At 48.2% G+C, this 14,893-nt stretch overlaps 1 protein-coding gene across 15 annotated transcripts in view; it reads right to left on the bottom strand.

Annotated features, from left to right (window-relative positions):
* Window positions 1–14,893, bottom strand: part of KALRN (kalirin RhoGEF kinase) — a 532,117-nt gene that overhangs the window by 80,799 nt on the left and 436,425 nt on the right. Inside the window, exon 1 of one of the 15 annotated variants that reach the window (XM_075430805.1) lies at window positions 1,036–1,268. The exons of 13 other annotated variants lie outside the window; for them this stretch is intronic. In XM_075430805.1, coding sequence (XP_075286920.1) covers window positions 1,036–1,111 — 76 coding nt within the window. In that variant the 5' untranslated portion in view covers window positions 1,112–1,268. Of the gene's footprint in view, window positions 1–1,035; window positions 1,269–5,812; window positions 6,077–14,893 lie in introns of those variants that run through there. One more of the 15 variants, XM_075430803.1, reaches the window with a different exon arrangement.

The following is a 14,893-nucleotide window of genomic DNA, read 5'->3' on the forward strand; positions in this document are numbered from 1 at the left end:
ACCAGGTTACATCTTCCTTCTCCAAGGCTACAAAACAGCGAGGGGTTTGTGCATTGACCTCAAGAGCCACTGCTCTAGCATGAAGTAGTGTGTTCTCCCTAGGCTGAGAAAGATCAAGGTCTTATGAAATCCGGGCAAACTCCATCACCAACCAGTTTGCTGCTGTCACCACATAAGCGTGACTCCAGTTCGACAACAGGGGAAGCGGGGCTCCTGCACTGCCAATGTGTGCCTCAAGAAATTAGTATGCCCACTCGTACACAAACTCATCTTTCCCTGGGGTTGTAACGAACGGGTTCCACCATCACCAAAAACCTGCATTTAAAAGCTTTAGCTTTAAAAAAAGGACCCAACACAAAAGGCAAGTTTTGTTTGGGACGTTTTTCCTCGGCCATTCAGAGAACAGGACACGCTGAAACACCACACACACATCTTCAACACACCGGCGTTATCCAGAGTAAGCTCCAGAGCCGTATCGCAGCAGAAGGACTGCAGGCCGGGAACTCTTCCGTCAGCGCACCCGAGCTGCACTGCTCCCTGTGAAAGCCAGATGCTGGTCTGTTTTCACCAGGCGCCCTAGCTGCTGTGGCCTTCCCACATCTCTCCTGGCGTCCCAGCTCCGCCGGCTTCCCCAGCCCTTCCCACCACGCCACTCAGAGATCTGTCAACTGTGACAAACAGATGTTCCCCAAGCGTTCCGCTCCCAGCCAAGACCAAGAAAGACTAGAAAGGCGGGAGGGAGAAAAAAAAAACCCAGAAATCTCATTTAAAGAAATACTTCTCCCCACCCTACTGACCTTACAGTCCCAGGGTGTTTCCTACCAGCAACGACGAAGCGCACCCTGCTAGGTCCAGCCCTCTCCCGCCCGACAGCGGCCCCGCAGCCCCGGCGTCCCGGCCAATCCCGCGCTGCCCAGCCCGGCTGCTCCCCGCCTGCCCCGGCCCCTTCCCTCCGCTCGGCGCCGGGGCGGGGGGTGCTGCCCCGCCGAGGGCACCGCTGAGCCGCCGGCCCCCCGCCGCCCGCGCCCCACCGACCTTTGCAGCAGCAGCACTTCGCCAGCAGCCATCCTACACCGGAGCGGGCGGGATAGCCGCGCCTGCCCGCTTTCATGCTGCCGCCGGGCTGCTCATGGCCAGGAGCCGCCGGCCCGCTCGGGAAAAACAACAAAGTCGCGGTCACGACGACAACCACTGAAAAAGCGGCCGAAGCGCCTCAGACCGGCCCTGAGGAGCGGCCGCGCGCCCGCGGCGCCCGCCCCAGCGCCCGCTGTCCCCGCCGCGCGCCTCGGGGGCGGGGCAGAGCGGGGCGGGGCGGGGCGGGGCGGAGCGCGGCCACCGCGCCCCCTGCTGCAACGGGGCGGCGGCGGCGGGCGGGGCGCACCCCCAGCACCCGGCCGGGGAGGGGGGGAAGCGAGCGGGCCCGCGGCGGGACGGGGCTCCCGGCTCTGTCTGGGCGCAATACGCGTGTTCGGGGGGGCGGGAAGGAGGGGGGGAATGCTGTGGCGGCCGGAGTCGGTAGCGAGAGGCACAGGCTGGCTGGGAGGGTGTGCGCTAAGGCTCTGATACCTTGGAGGGGGCTTCCTCCAAAGTCTTGGAAAGGCGAAACTTGCATTGCGGTGGGGTTTTCTTTTAAAATTCACGGCTGTTTCCTTATCGCTGACAGCTAGAAGTTTTTACAACTAGTTGGAAGAGCTAACCGGCCCGTTGTGATCCCTGCCTGCAGGAGACCCTCCCGGCACGCAGAAGCCTGGCACCCAGAAGCACGGCTGGCTTCGGAAGGTGCCAGCCTGTTGTGTCGGGGTTTCCCACCTAAAGCGTGGAAAACTGGAGGTGCCAAGAGCATCCCGAACCTGGCTGGAGGCGGCTGGTGGGAGAGGTCGGGCAGGATTCCAGAGCGGCAGCATCATCGTTTTCCGCTCTCGTATCAAAAGCTGAACCAACCCAACCAGCTGCTGCTCCCAGGAGTAAATACCCACGGGGAGGGCACAGCGGAGGGGAGATGTGCTGTGCTTTGTGCCGCCGTGTGCCTGGGCTTCAGCCTCGGCAGGCATGGCTGTGCCCATGCCACAGGCTGGGCACCTGGACTATGGCTTTGCTGCGTGACGGCTTTGGAGTGAGTGACACTCCTGTGGGGCCGAGGGACGTTTCTGGACAGGAGGTGAGGGTGGCAGCTTCGGCACGGCGTTCATAAACCCACGTGGAGTTGCACCGGCGTAGCGGGTGCTGTTGGCTGGGGGAGGCCTGTGCTGGGTGATCTCCCTGATGGTGGGACCCTGCGGATCCTGGAGCTGTCCTGGCAGAGGACCCCAGAGTGCCAGGGACCCTCCCCGAGAGCCTCCCTCCACCACAGCGGCAAACACAAAACCTTCCTGCTTCACTTCTGGCTGCGCTGTGGGGACAGTTCATCACCTACAGCCTCACTGGGAGGACTGGCAACCTCGTAACAAGCCTGGAGCGTGCAAAATTTTCCTGCCAATGCCCTTGAGCACCAAGGTGCTTTTCAACACAGAAGAATGAAGGGGAACCTTAACACTGGTTCCACTTTGCTCTCTGTTGTGTCTTTGGGCCTTTGCCTATCTGGGAGATGCAAGGGAATGCCTTGGGGCTGCACTTGTGCCTGTAGCAGGGAGATAATACATCTCACTGGAAGCAGAAACCACAGCTGCAGCCGGAGAAGGAAGAGGTGGACTGGGAACCAGCCAGGACACCTCCACCCATGTGCGCCTCTCCCTTTCCCCACAGACCATTTGTCCCAGCCGTGGTGGCCCAGGTAGCAGCCCTTCGGGTGGCTGTTGGGGCTACCTGAAGTGCCAGGTGGTAAGAAGGCTCCAGCTTAGGGCTTCTCAGTGATTTGGTAAACTTATAGCAGGGCTCTTTTTAGAAGGCAGCTCTTCTTCCTGCTTCATACCACATCTCACTCTTCTCTACTCTCTCATACTGTGCCCACCTTCTGCCCTGCGAGCTGCCTGCCTCCCACCTAAACTTGGCCTGCTTTGTGCAAACAGAAAATGGGGATAAGAAAGATGAACATGCTCTTCGCTGTTTGTGTGGTGTCTGCCTGGACCAGTGATATGGGCCCTGAGGCAGGAGCAAGCCCCATGCAGCACCTAGTATGCCAGAGCCCTGCTTTTGGTGGGTTTTAAAAGCCATTATAACAAAACCTTTAAGACTCCTCATCTAAGAAACTAGGACACATCCTAACAGTAGTATCTCACCCCTAAATTCCCGTGACTCTGGAGCCCCCAGCACAAGAAGGACACGGACCTGTTGGAGCAGGTCCAGAGGAGGGCGACAAAAATGATCAGAGCGCTGGAGCACCTCACCTACGAGGAGAGGCTGAGAGAGTTGGGACTGTTCAGCCTGGAGAAGAGAAGGCTGCAGGGAGACCTTATAGCAGCCTTTCAGTACCTGAAGGGGCCTATAGGAAAGATGGGGAAAATCTTTATAGCAAGGCCTGTTGTGACAGGACAAGGAGTAATGGCTTTAAACTAAGGGAGGGTAGATTTAGACTGGATATAAGGAAGAAATTTATTACAGTGAGGGTGTGAAGCACTTGAATGGGTTGCCCAGAGAGGTAGTGGGGGCCCCATCCCTGGAAACGTTCAAGGCCAGGTTGGATGGGGCTCTGAGCAACCTGGTCTAGTTGAAGATGTCCCTGCTCACTGCAGGGGGTTTGGGCTAAATGGCCTCTAAAGGTCCCTTCCTACCCAAACCATTCTGTGACTCTGTGATTCTGTGCCTCTTGGAAGAGGTTGTTGCTTGCTGGTGCACCCATCGCGGTGGCAGCAGCCTGGGCTGCGGGGTGTGTGGGTCCAGAATGGGGCAGCTGGAGGGGCTGGGGGGTGACGTCCAGCGGCAAACCCTGGCATAGCAGAGGGTGAGCTTGGCCACACTGCTGGGAGCGCAGAGGGGCCTGGCCGATCTCACCCCAGCAGTGTCCGAGCCTTCGGGCTGAGAGAGAGCATCTGGGAAATGTGGTGCCTGCCACGCCAAAGGCGCGGCAATAAAACAGTGCTGGGGGGTGAAGCTGCAATAAAAAAGCATTTAGACAGTGAAGGCTGAGACTCTCAGGGGGGGTTGAAGCAAGTTTGTAGTGCTTGCAATTGCAGCCAAATTTTAAAACATAATTAAGATGCAATCTCAGCTCTGAAAAACTGTTTGCTTAATTAAAACAGAATTTAAGTCATTATTGGGGGGGAAACAGACTTCCTCCTCCCCCCCCTGCTCTAGCAATATTGTGAAAGTTATATCTAAAAAGTTATGCTTTAAAAATATGTATATCTACACTTACTCACTGGTGAATTATACACGCAATGAATATTTCACAAAATAAGATAAGACTGAAAGACATATTCTTAAAAACCACATCATATCAATTAGGTCCTACAAAGTAGAAGAAGAGACATGCTGTGGGCACAGTCTAGCTCAGTTTCAGCCCTGGATGTGGAAAATTTCTGTCATCAGCATCAGTTGGATCTATGCTGCCAACTGAGCTAAGCCTTTAGCTTCAAGTACAGAGTTCAGCCCTTGGGAGGTAGAAGAGTTGCAGAGATCGCATGGGAGGAAAAAAATCTGCACAGTCCACTTGCCCTAGGTGAGGGGTGAGGAGGTGCTTGCCTGGGACTGGAAAGGGTCCTTAACCTCACTTCCTATGTTCGCATTGTATTTTTCATGTTATTATTGGGCAGGGTGCATTAACGTGTGCCTCTGTGGTCCCTGGATAACCTGTATATCCCCTGGCAAAGAAAACGTTCCTGCCCTTGCTCTAACCTATGCCCGAGTCACAGGAGTTCTTCGAGGAAAAGTCTCCCGGCGCCACGCTCCAAACACAGTCGCTGTTACCTGCAGCGGAGTGGCCGAGAAAGTCTTAGGGTCCTGCCTTGCTGCGTCTGAAGCTCAGGCTGTTAGCAGTGTGCCTGTGCCAGAGGCCGTGGGCTGCCCTGGGCAACGCAGATGATGGAAGGGAAGGAATCGCAGTCTAATGTCAGAATGACGAGGAAATTAGTTCTGTCTGCTCTTAAATACACTTTTAGAAAGTTTCCAGGCATCTGAGTTGCTTTCATAAGAAATTTGAGAGAGTTTGTAGAAATTACTTTTGCTGTAGAGGGCAAGGAAGTCCTAATACTTTTACCCAGTCTGCTTGTGAAAATCTTGGGGTAAGAGATGGAACATATGAATTTTCACACTGTCTCCAGTGCTCCCTCATGCCTGCAGCAGCTACTTCATTTCCTTAGGTTATAAACCGAGGGACGTATCTGAGGGACACACAGGGCAGAACAACTGGTGGAGGCAAAGCGGCATGGCTCCATTTGGGTCAACAGAAACACAGTCAGATATGCCTGGCCTAGATTGCCCCCAAGGTCTGTAATGCAGAACAGCAGCGACAACGTTTCTCCAGTAGTAACAGGTGCTGTTTCCTTCTCCCCATCACATATAGAGAGATGAATAATGTAACAGCCGTCAGGAGCATCTGTTCATTGCTTATGCAAGGCAATCCTACATTGTGCTTTAGAGTGTAAAGTGATCTTTGCAGAAAATCCATCCCTACGGGCACCACTATCACAGAGTAAGATGCATTACAGCTGATTTATTTTTTTAATCCAATGAAGCTTAAGTGTTAGCTACTCATTTCTTAGGATGGAATAGCAAACCAACTATCTAACAGAAATAACTCTTGGATAGCAAAAGGACGATGGATTCGTACAGTTTAAAATATATGGTTTAAATATGTGATATGACTCACAGAGACATATTCAGATAGTGCAAGGACATGCACAAAATTTAAGCTTTATTAATAGGGAGCGTTAGGTACCTCTACAGAGCAATTCAGCTGGTGCAGGTAGGACAGTAAATATGGACGTGCCAAGAACCAGTCAGTGAGAAACAGCAGGAGCAAGGACTTGGAAGAACTTGTTTTCTGATTACAGTCTTGTTTCAGTTCGTGGAGAAATCAAGAGTTACAACAGCAGCCGAAGGAGCCCAGTAGATGCTAACTGACTTGTTTCATTACTGTTTCTTCCACTTGCTTTCTGGGTGACTTTAGAGGAAAAAATGACTACTTCATGCCGCAATTTTCCTGCATGCGATAACAGGAGATTAACAGTTCACGTTCCCTTTAAAGTGGTCTGAAACAGAGCTCAGACATCCTACACCGAACAGTAAGAAGAGATGTTATTGTTTGATGTGTCTTGAAATGAGTGTGGCAAAATATGGCTCTGACATTATCAGCTTTTAAATTTAGTACTAAAACGCACCTTGATCAATATGTCTTGCCTGCAAATGCTACTCACAAAACCAGGTAAATTTGAACAATTGGAGAGAAAGCAGACTCATGGAGTGAAGCAATCCTTGCTCAACCAACACATTTCAGTACATTATTCTTGGCTTTGGCTCCAGCTATTTTCAACAGCACTAAACATTCATTAGATTAAATCAAATGAACCACATTCTTTAAAAATAGCCAGAGCCTTGTCGTGCCAGTTGGAAAAAACAACAACTTTACTGGGTATTATAACAGATCAAATAAATTAAAAATAAATAAATAAATAGAGTCATATTCCCTCCTGGCGCAAGGGAGCACAACTCCAAGGAGGGGTTTTTGGCTCCTCAGTGCAGCACAGTGGTAGGTAAAAAAAGAACATTCTCAACCAGCTAAAACAAACAAATTAAGAAGAAATATAGACAGTCCAGCACAAACTCCAAGCTGAACTGCAATGTAGGCACATGTTCAGCAAATGTTAGAATATATCATTGCTGATCCCTCTGCTGTAGATGTCAGCGTGGGATGGGTTTGGAGCAACTTAGAAGAGTTGACGTGACCAAACAGCATCCCTGCCCAACAACTCTGCTGTAAAGACCTAAAGGCCACAGCCAGACCCGTATGCTCTGCTGAGATGGACCTCACCTTTATGCACTGCACAACTCACCTCTCCCAAATGTCAGCAGTTCCCTACTGACACTAGTCTAACTTTCTTTCCTAATTTACAGCCCATCTTTTTTCTTTTTCTGCATCCTATGAGGAAGGAAGAGCCTACAAAAAAGAAGAGAATTTGCTTGGAGACTTATCCCCCAAAGCATCTTAAAAAGATTGTCAAATAAACAGTATGATGTGGATGGCTGTAGAGCAGACTGCAGAATAAGATACATACACTTGCTTTTGTTTGATCCAGTCTGTTTCAAGGTAACTGAGAGTTGCCCCTCAAATATTCCTGTAGATATTATCTGAGAGAGTTTCATCTACTCTTGGGAGCAGAACAGACCTGCAGAACACACATGCCCCTGCAACCTCAAGCCTAGCTTTGCCTCTCAGATATCTCAGAAGATAGTCCTACATTGTCCAGTTCCTCTGGTTTCCTGGGCACTGGACCAATTCCACTATATGTACAGCTTCTTCCTAAGCAGTAACCATTTTCCTACAGTCAATTGCTTAAGACAAGAGTTAGAAGCTGGTGTACAGTCCCGCCCCACTACCTTCCTCCAAGACCTCAGCGCAGGTTCACCTGCCCATGAACTGGCTCTACTGCTTCAGCAAGGTCTTGTGTGAGTAGAGGACTCGTCTGACCCACCAACAGTACCACCAGATGAAGTACACTCAGATGAGGCTGCAGGAAAAAGCCTCACCTCACAAGCCAGTTACACGTAAGAGGCCCAGTAAGTGGAGCCACGTACCACATTATGTTAGTACAGTATTGATCAGTTGCTGGAGAGCTATGCTGGATGGTGGACACATCCTGAACAAGCTACTGGTCAGAATAAAAACCCCGACCCTTCAGCAGAAAAGAGTGAAATAAAAATTTAAAGCAGGTTTTGTGTTCAATTCCTGAAGCACTTATCTCCATTAAAGCAGAGACCTATCTTTGGGAGTTACTGCAATACCCAACGATGGAAGACACAAAACATTAAAGCACTGCCTTTTGGATATGTTTTGGCTCCTGTCTTACTGTGTTGGGCGTCAGTGGGGAAATCATGAGCCTATCTCAGCCCATCACGGTCTGCTTTCCAAGACAAACAGGAGCCTCACCCACTTGTGCATGACAAAGGTGAGTTGTTGTTTTAGCAGCTACAGACTAACAGTGCAACAAAAGTGTTCCTGACCTACCTGTCTCAACTTGCCTGAGGTTGTTCTATTTGGATGGTAGAAACCACAGCTAATTTTCTCTTTAAATGGCATTTCTCCTTCCTTAGAGTAAGTTGTTACCTGTTTTTTTTGGGGGTTTTTTTTGGGTTTTTTTTGTTTTTTTTATTTATTTTTTTAATGGAAGAGTATTTAGACTATTTTCTTGAGATGCTCTGCAGACAATTGCAAGTTCTGTTTGTCACCTATCCCCCACCCAGTATACAACACAGTTATGGTTCTAAGGCAAGCTAAAAGAAAAATTAAAAAACTGGCACACACCATTTGCTAGAGAGAAAATTTTCTCTGTTTGGCCAGTCTGGAGGAATTGGACTGGAATTAAAATAAAATTTAATGTCAATATTGTAAAAGCCTTTATTTACTTGGGCCAAATTATTGCATTAACTGTATTTTCCACTTCCCCTTTTTTCTAGGGTAAAAAGAGAATGCAGACGAATTCTTACCAGGCAATGTTTAGGATGGCAAAGCTTTCTGATTTACAGTAACAGATCTAAGACAAAGCATAAAATAATTTGTAAAGCTGTTACTGAGACTTATGGTGGGTATAAATAACAAGGGCACACATAACAGGCAACGTGCTGTGCAGAGAAATTTAAAAAAAATAGTTTTTCAGCTATTTTTATCAGCTGGTGGAATGACTGGCTAGAAAACCACCCCTCTGGTTTCATCAGCAAGTTTGAGCAGCCTGGTCTAGCGGGAGGCGTTCCTGCCCATGGCAGAGGGGTTGGAACGAGATGATCTTTAAGGCTCCTTCCAACCCAACCATTCTATGATTCTGTGGTCAGCATGGAGCACCTCTGCCCACTTTCATCTGTTGGTGTCCACATACTAGCACTAATGGCATTTCTAGGATGCGAGCTCTCTGGCAGGCAGGACTTCTGCTGATGTCCTGTACAGAAATGCTGCTCCTGGGAACGGCAGTGAGGGATTGCCAGTCTAGCACCACACACTCTAGAAATCCCCCTTCTACTTGGTACCATCAGACATTGCCAAAAGCTGGACTTCTACACATTGGCATTTCCAGGCACCACAAGACAGAAAAACCCATTGTCTTTTTGTGAGAGGGACGAGTACGTGACGTGATGGAGTATTTTTTAATTCCTATGTTCAGCCGATCTCTTGGTACGTAACAGCTTCAGATTACGTGACAGTTCCATGAGCAGTCTGACTTGTCAGGAGCCAACAGCCCTGCCAAAACCCTTTGTTGCCTTTTCTGTCTCTCCCAGGTGCCTGCTCCCTCCTGCAGCTTCCCTCGTGCCAACAGAAATGTTTGTGCAACCTCAGAGTCAATCTGATCCACAAGTGGATCCAGGTTAAAATTAACCTGGGATGGAAAAATTAGTTCATTTTAGCCCAGATTGGTTCCTTGAACTGCCTTGGTTCTCCTATCTTTATTGTTCAGATTTTACTGCAAAAGCCTGAAGCTATATGACTGATACATCACCTCTGCTGTTGTACTGTCTCCTGGTCTCAGGGATCCCACCCGCTAGGGTAGATCCTGGCTGCTCGGGCAGGCACGGGACACATATCTGATACTCAGAGAGGTTCAGGCTCCCCATGTGAGACAAAACAGGTACTTCCATTTGGCTGGTTATCTTTTGCTTAGCAGAGAGAAACACCAGCCCCCAGTGCTGCTGAGATCAGGCCCATCTCTGTTGTGCTTGCATGTCGTGTAGCATGTGTTATGACGGCGATCAGTGAGCTGATGGGAAGTGGAATGTGTATTTTTGCATCTTTACATGCAGAAAGACCTATCTTTGAAATAAGGAAAGGCTGTAGCAGATGTAAGATTGCAGAACACGTACAGCTCCCAGGTGAAGGCTATGTACAAAGCAGTTGTCCTCTGGAGCAGTATTGTGTATGCATAGCACAACCACAGCAGATTTGTCTGAAAAGATGTGAAATGGCCATGAAGACTACTGCGGTATAAAGCCTGAACCACCTTCCCATGCCATCCACGCAGAAAACTTTTTCTGCTAAGCTTTTTCACTGGTTAGAACGGCCTTCCGTTGCAGGAAGAGCACCCTGATTCTGTCACACTGCATGAAACTTAATTCGACTTTTGCAGTCAGTGGAAGGAAAAATGTACTTATTTCACTGAGTAAGAGTCCTGCAGAGTCCATAAATTCTTCAGTGCTTTTCTGAAGAATGCCATTTGGTTCTTCAGGCCAGAATCTGTTCTCTGATACCTAAATGCAATTCACACAGATTTCCAAGGAAACTGGGTATACATTCCTTGGCAAAATGCAGCCAGCTATTAACTTCAAATCCTGAAGATATATGACATCTGCAGAGAAAATCAAGAGCTGGGTACAGTCTGGAAGGAGTAAGCCTGTAATGCATGAAGACTTGAAAATACTTTTTTAGAGTGTATCTGGAGTTGAAAGGTTTCAACGTTCCTACCTGGTCCAGAAAACAGAAAAATGCCCTTGAAATATGAACACTGGGTGCTACTATTTAACTTGTAATCTCTTTGCCTTGCAAAAGAAAGGGCAATAAAATCTTGTAGTTTGGCACCAGGCAGTTTAACGTTATTGGTGAGAAACATGGAACCTTCGGTTGACTTCATGAGAACAGGAGTCACCAACACACCAGCAGCAAATCGTCTTGCTTAAGAGAAGTCAGGGCTGCTTTATTACGTGAAGTGTTGGATAATGTAGTACTGTTGTTTCTGTTGGAAGGCACAGCTTTAGAGAGACTGGGGGCCATCCCAACCTTTATTGCAATATGCAAGCAATAATCTCTATTTTTATGCTGTGTAAAATTTAATTTATATTTTGCAGACTCTAGAAAGAAAAAAGTTACTGATATCACTGCATTGCAATTCTGCATAATCAATAATATTCAGTGCATTTATGAAGAACAGATGATACATATGTAAAATAGTACCTTTTAATAAATGCTCAGGACAACCAAAGACAAGAATGGTTTAACCTCTTATAATAAAAAAGGGAACAGTTCTTTAGCTGTTCTGAACTGAGAGAGACTTATTTAAACAGATTTAATGAAGATATAGTCAAATATGGACTCTGCCTTAAAGAAAAGTAAAATGGAATTCTGGAGTTGAAGACAACATTGTAAGAAGAGATAATATCTTTTATGAGACCAGTTAATGTGAACGGAAAAAAATACACTGGCATTTATGTAAATAGCCTTCTGCCCTAGTCTTTTAGACCATCACAGTGACAATAACATGAACTCTACTTTCTAGAATTTGGGATTAATCTGAACTAAGCAAGGTTGACATTGGTTCAGGCTCTTGCAAAATGTGTAAACTGGGAATAACTGCTCTGACTAAACGCTTGCTTAAATGACAGGAAAATCAGGCTTCTTGTGTCAGGATCAATACATCAAATCTGTGCAGTGTGCTGAAGCAGATACACAGAAACATAATTTTAATTACTTGAAATACATTATTTAATACACATGTGCTTTGCATTGCAGTTTGCTTATCTCCGGCTCAGACTGGTCAGGGAAATGGGATTTTTAGCAGAGCTAGTTCACTTCAAAACATACTCATAAAATATTTGTTTAAGATTAGCAACGGAAGAACCAGCCTAGCAGTGTACAGGCCTTGCAGGGTGCAAATACTGCATTTAGGAGTAGTCCCTTTAACTGTCTGGAACCTGAAAGAGTGAGAAGGCAACATTTCGGGGAAGCTAAAATCATCAATCATTAGTATTTGTGTTAGGGCAATTCTTCCAAGTACCAGTTATAGGATCAATCTTTGTGATGATGCTATCAAAAAGTCCATCCTCAGTCTGATATTAAGCTAGTAGGGATGTCAGGCATGAACCCATTTATTTTTCCTTCATACTCAAAACATTTCAGGGAAAAGGATCAGGTAGTAAGTTACAGCATACTCAGCAAGGCAGAAAACCATGAGGAACATAATAATGAACGGTGGCTCACTACAGCTGGTTACACAGCAAAAAGCCTAGGCAAACAACCCAGATCCCGCTCTTCCTCCCGCAGTCCCAAATGGATTACGGTCTGATGTCCATCTGTGAATCTGCTAAATTTAGTCTGGCCTCAGAGGAAACACAAGACACAAGCCATCCACATGCTCCCGTCGCTCTTTTGGGATGACCTTCCTGTTAGCTCGATGGGCCAAGCCCTACAGAACAACTCCCCGCTTCCCACCACACTACATGCATTTCAAGACACACAACTACATACAGAGGAAATAGATTTTACTCAAGGAGCTATTTTTATACCCTTCCTCTGGGCTGCTTGTTTTTCACTAGTGGGGCAGAGGCGTGGAGATGTTATGGCTGCTGGCTTCAGGTCAGAGCAAGCATGAAACCTCATGGTAGAAACTGAACTCTGCTCTGACTGCTTGCTCCGGTGTCTGCACCGAGGTATCACAGCTCCAAGGAGGAGAAGAAACAGAAGGCATCTATAAGGTTCCTATGCACTTAATAAAAGAAACAGGCATTATATTCAGACCATTTTCAGTAGGTGCCTCGCCTGGATAACTGTGCAGAGAACCTTGCACAATACCTGGCCTGATCTTTTGAACCTCAGTACCACAGCAGGAGCCGGAGTCCTTTCTCAGTGCAACAACCATTGCTCAGACTCAGTCAGCACTTTTTGTGGAGTCCCTTCAAAGGCCCCTCTCCCTGCTCTGACCCTGCTAACACGAGGTAAGGCTGAGCTCAGCCATTCTGTGAAAGGACATGTCCTGGGATCACCGGGAGAGCTAAGGACTGGGCAGGACAGACCTTTCATGGCTTAGGGTCCTTCTTATGGAAGATGCCTCTGGTTTTCCCCAGGCCATATGGGGTGCTGCACAGTCTGCATTACTCCAGGAAACTATCTCTCTTAGTGAATTAAAAACATAGTATTTACTCAGTAGAACTGTCTTTGGCCTTTGTGATGTCCCAACATCAATATGTGAGCAATGAAAATTAAAGACTCCTTCTCCCATGTGTCTTTGAAGACAAATTGGGCAAACAGGACCAGTGCACTCTTGTTTGTCCAGTTATGCGTAGCTGAAGTCTTCTCAGACTGTCCCTCTCAGATGGCTCATGGGGCCACGAGAGGGCTGCGGCCACTCACCCACCCCCCACCTGAGCGACAGGGTCCTGGCAGCAGCGACTGGCTGGGAGCTCCCCTTTGTCTGCGAGTGAGCTGCAGCCAAGGAGGGAGGTCCTTGCTTCTCTGCAGGGTAGGGAAAATGGTGCTTAGGGCCTTCTCAGCATCCACGCTGAGGAGCACAACCCTGTCCCATTGCACAGAGCCCTGAACCTCTGGGTCGGCTTAACCTGGCCCTGGAAAGCATGGGCTGGCCCTAGGAAAGAAGGCTGGGAAGGCAGGCAGGAGCGCATGGAGGATTTATGACCCTGGTCTTCCACAGGGGACTCTGCATTACATTTTTTTGTTCCTGTGGGGAAGCATGAAAATGCCTTCTAACAATGACTTTACAAGAAAGCTTCAGCAGGCTGTGAGAGTCTTAGAGAAACACCAAAGAGCTGGGAGAACGCATGGCTATGTCTCAATGACTCGATTCTGCTTCTCTGCCTCTTCTTAAAATGCTTAGCCACGTCTCCGTCTCCCTCAGTGTTGCTCTCAACACCTCAGACAGACAGAAATAAGGCAAGTGAAGAGAGGAAACAGGCGCAGCGAGGCTGTAAGAGAAAGCCTCTTTAGAACTGCATTCCCTCTCTACCTTCCCCTCACTCCCTACAGCTCCCGCCCTCAGCAGGGAGACCCAGTCTGCCCAGCCAGCTGTGCCACCATCTCTCCACAAAACAGAAACGCTGCAGTAAGTCAGTCTACCCTCTTCCAAAAACTGCCTCTCCCAGAAACCCACAAGCACATCTAAAGGAAACAAATGGCCCTTTATCTTGAGAGAGGAGATTCTTCATTTTGGAAACAGACATCTGATGAGCAGCACCCTGCGCAGTGCTGACAGGAGCCTGCGTAACAGCGATACGCAGTGGTCGTCGCTTCCTTCCGCAGAGCCTAGCGTTTTAACCCTTTAGAAATGTGAATGTTTCTGCCCTCTCACAGATCCACCCAGAGTGTGGAAACATCCTGCACTACATTTTCGCTGATGCTCTCCCGTTTGGCCTCTATTAGGGTGTCTCTGCCAGTTTTTGTCTTTTTCTTAGCTGGCCTTGTCTAATCTGATGCTAAAACCAGAATGATTTATTATCTCGATAGGCAGCAATTCTATCCCATATCCAGTCACGGCCTGGGATGCTGGTGCCAGTACGTTAATGATGAGATACCGGTGATCAATATGATACCTGCTACCAGGAAACCCTATTCTCTAAAAGCCTCCCAGTCAAATTAAGCAAAGGTCCCAAAGGTGCTGTAAGCTACGCATTAGAAGACTGAGCATGAGCTGCACAAGAATAAAGCTGTCCGAGACTGTAATGCCAGAAGGGACTTTTGTCTCAGGTGTCCTGACCTTTACGCAATATCAGCTCCTGAACTCTGCCCAGCTTTATCCCATGCTTTCCCTGTTTGCTGTACTCCCCAAGTTGCTCCTGGTACACAAATAGCGAGGGTGACCTGTGAGAATGATGGAAGAAGCAGCAAAAAAGGCAGGTAGATGGGTCCCACATTAATAAGGGGAATCAGGCCCAACAAGTCATAGAATCATAGAAAGTTCTGGGTCGGAAGGGACCCCTAGAGGTCATCTATGGTCTAATCCTGATCGGATCATTCATGGTCACAGGTCACGTGGATCACAGCACTGTGTGTACCACTGCTGAGTTTCCCCCCAGTTTCTCTGCCAGACCAGGTGCT

The sequence above is a fragment of the Opisthocomus hoazin genome, chromosome 9 (genome assembly GCF_030867145.1).
Source record: "Opisthocomus hoazin isolate bOpiHoa1 chromosome 9, bOpiHoa1.hap1, whole genome shotgun sequence".
Lineage (NCBI taxonomy): Eukaryota > Metazoa > Chordata > Aves > Opisthocomiformes > Opisthocomidae > Opisthocomus > Opisthocomus hoazin.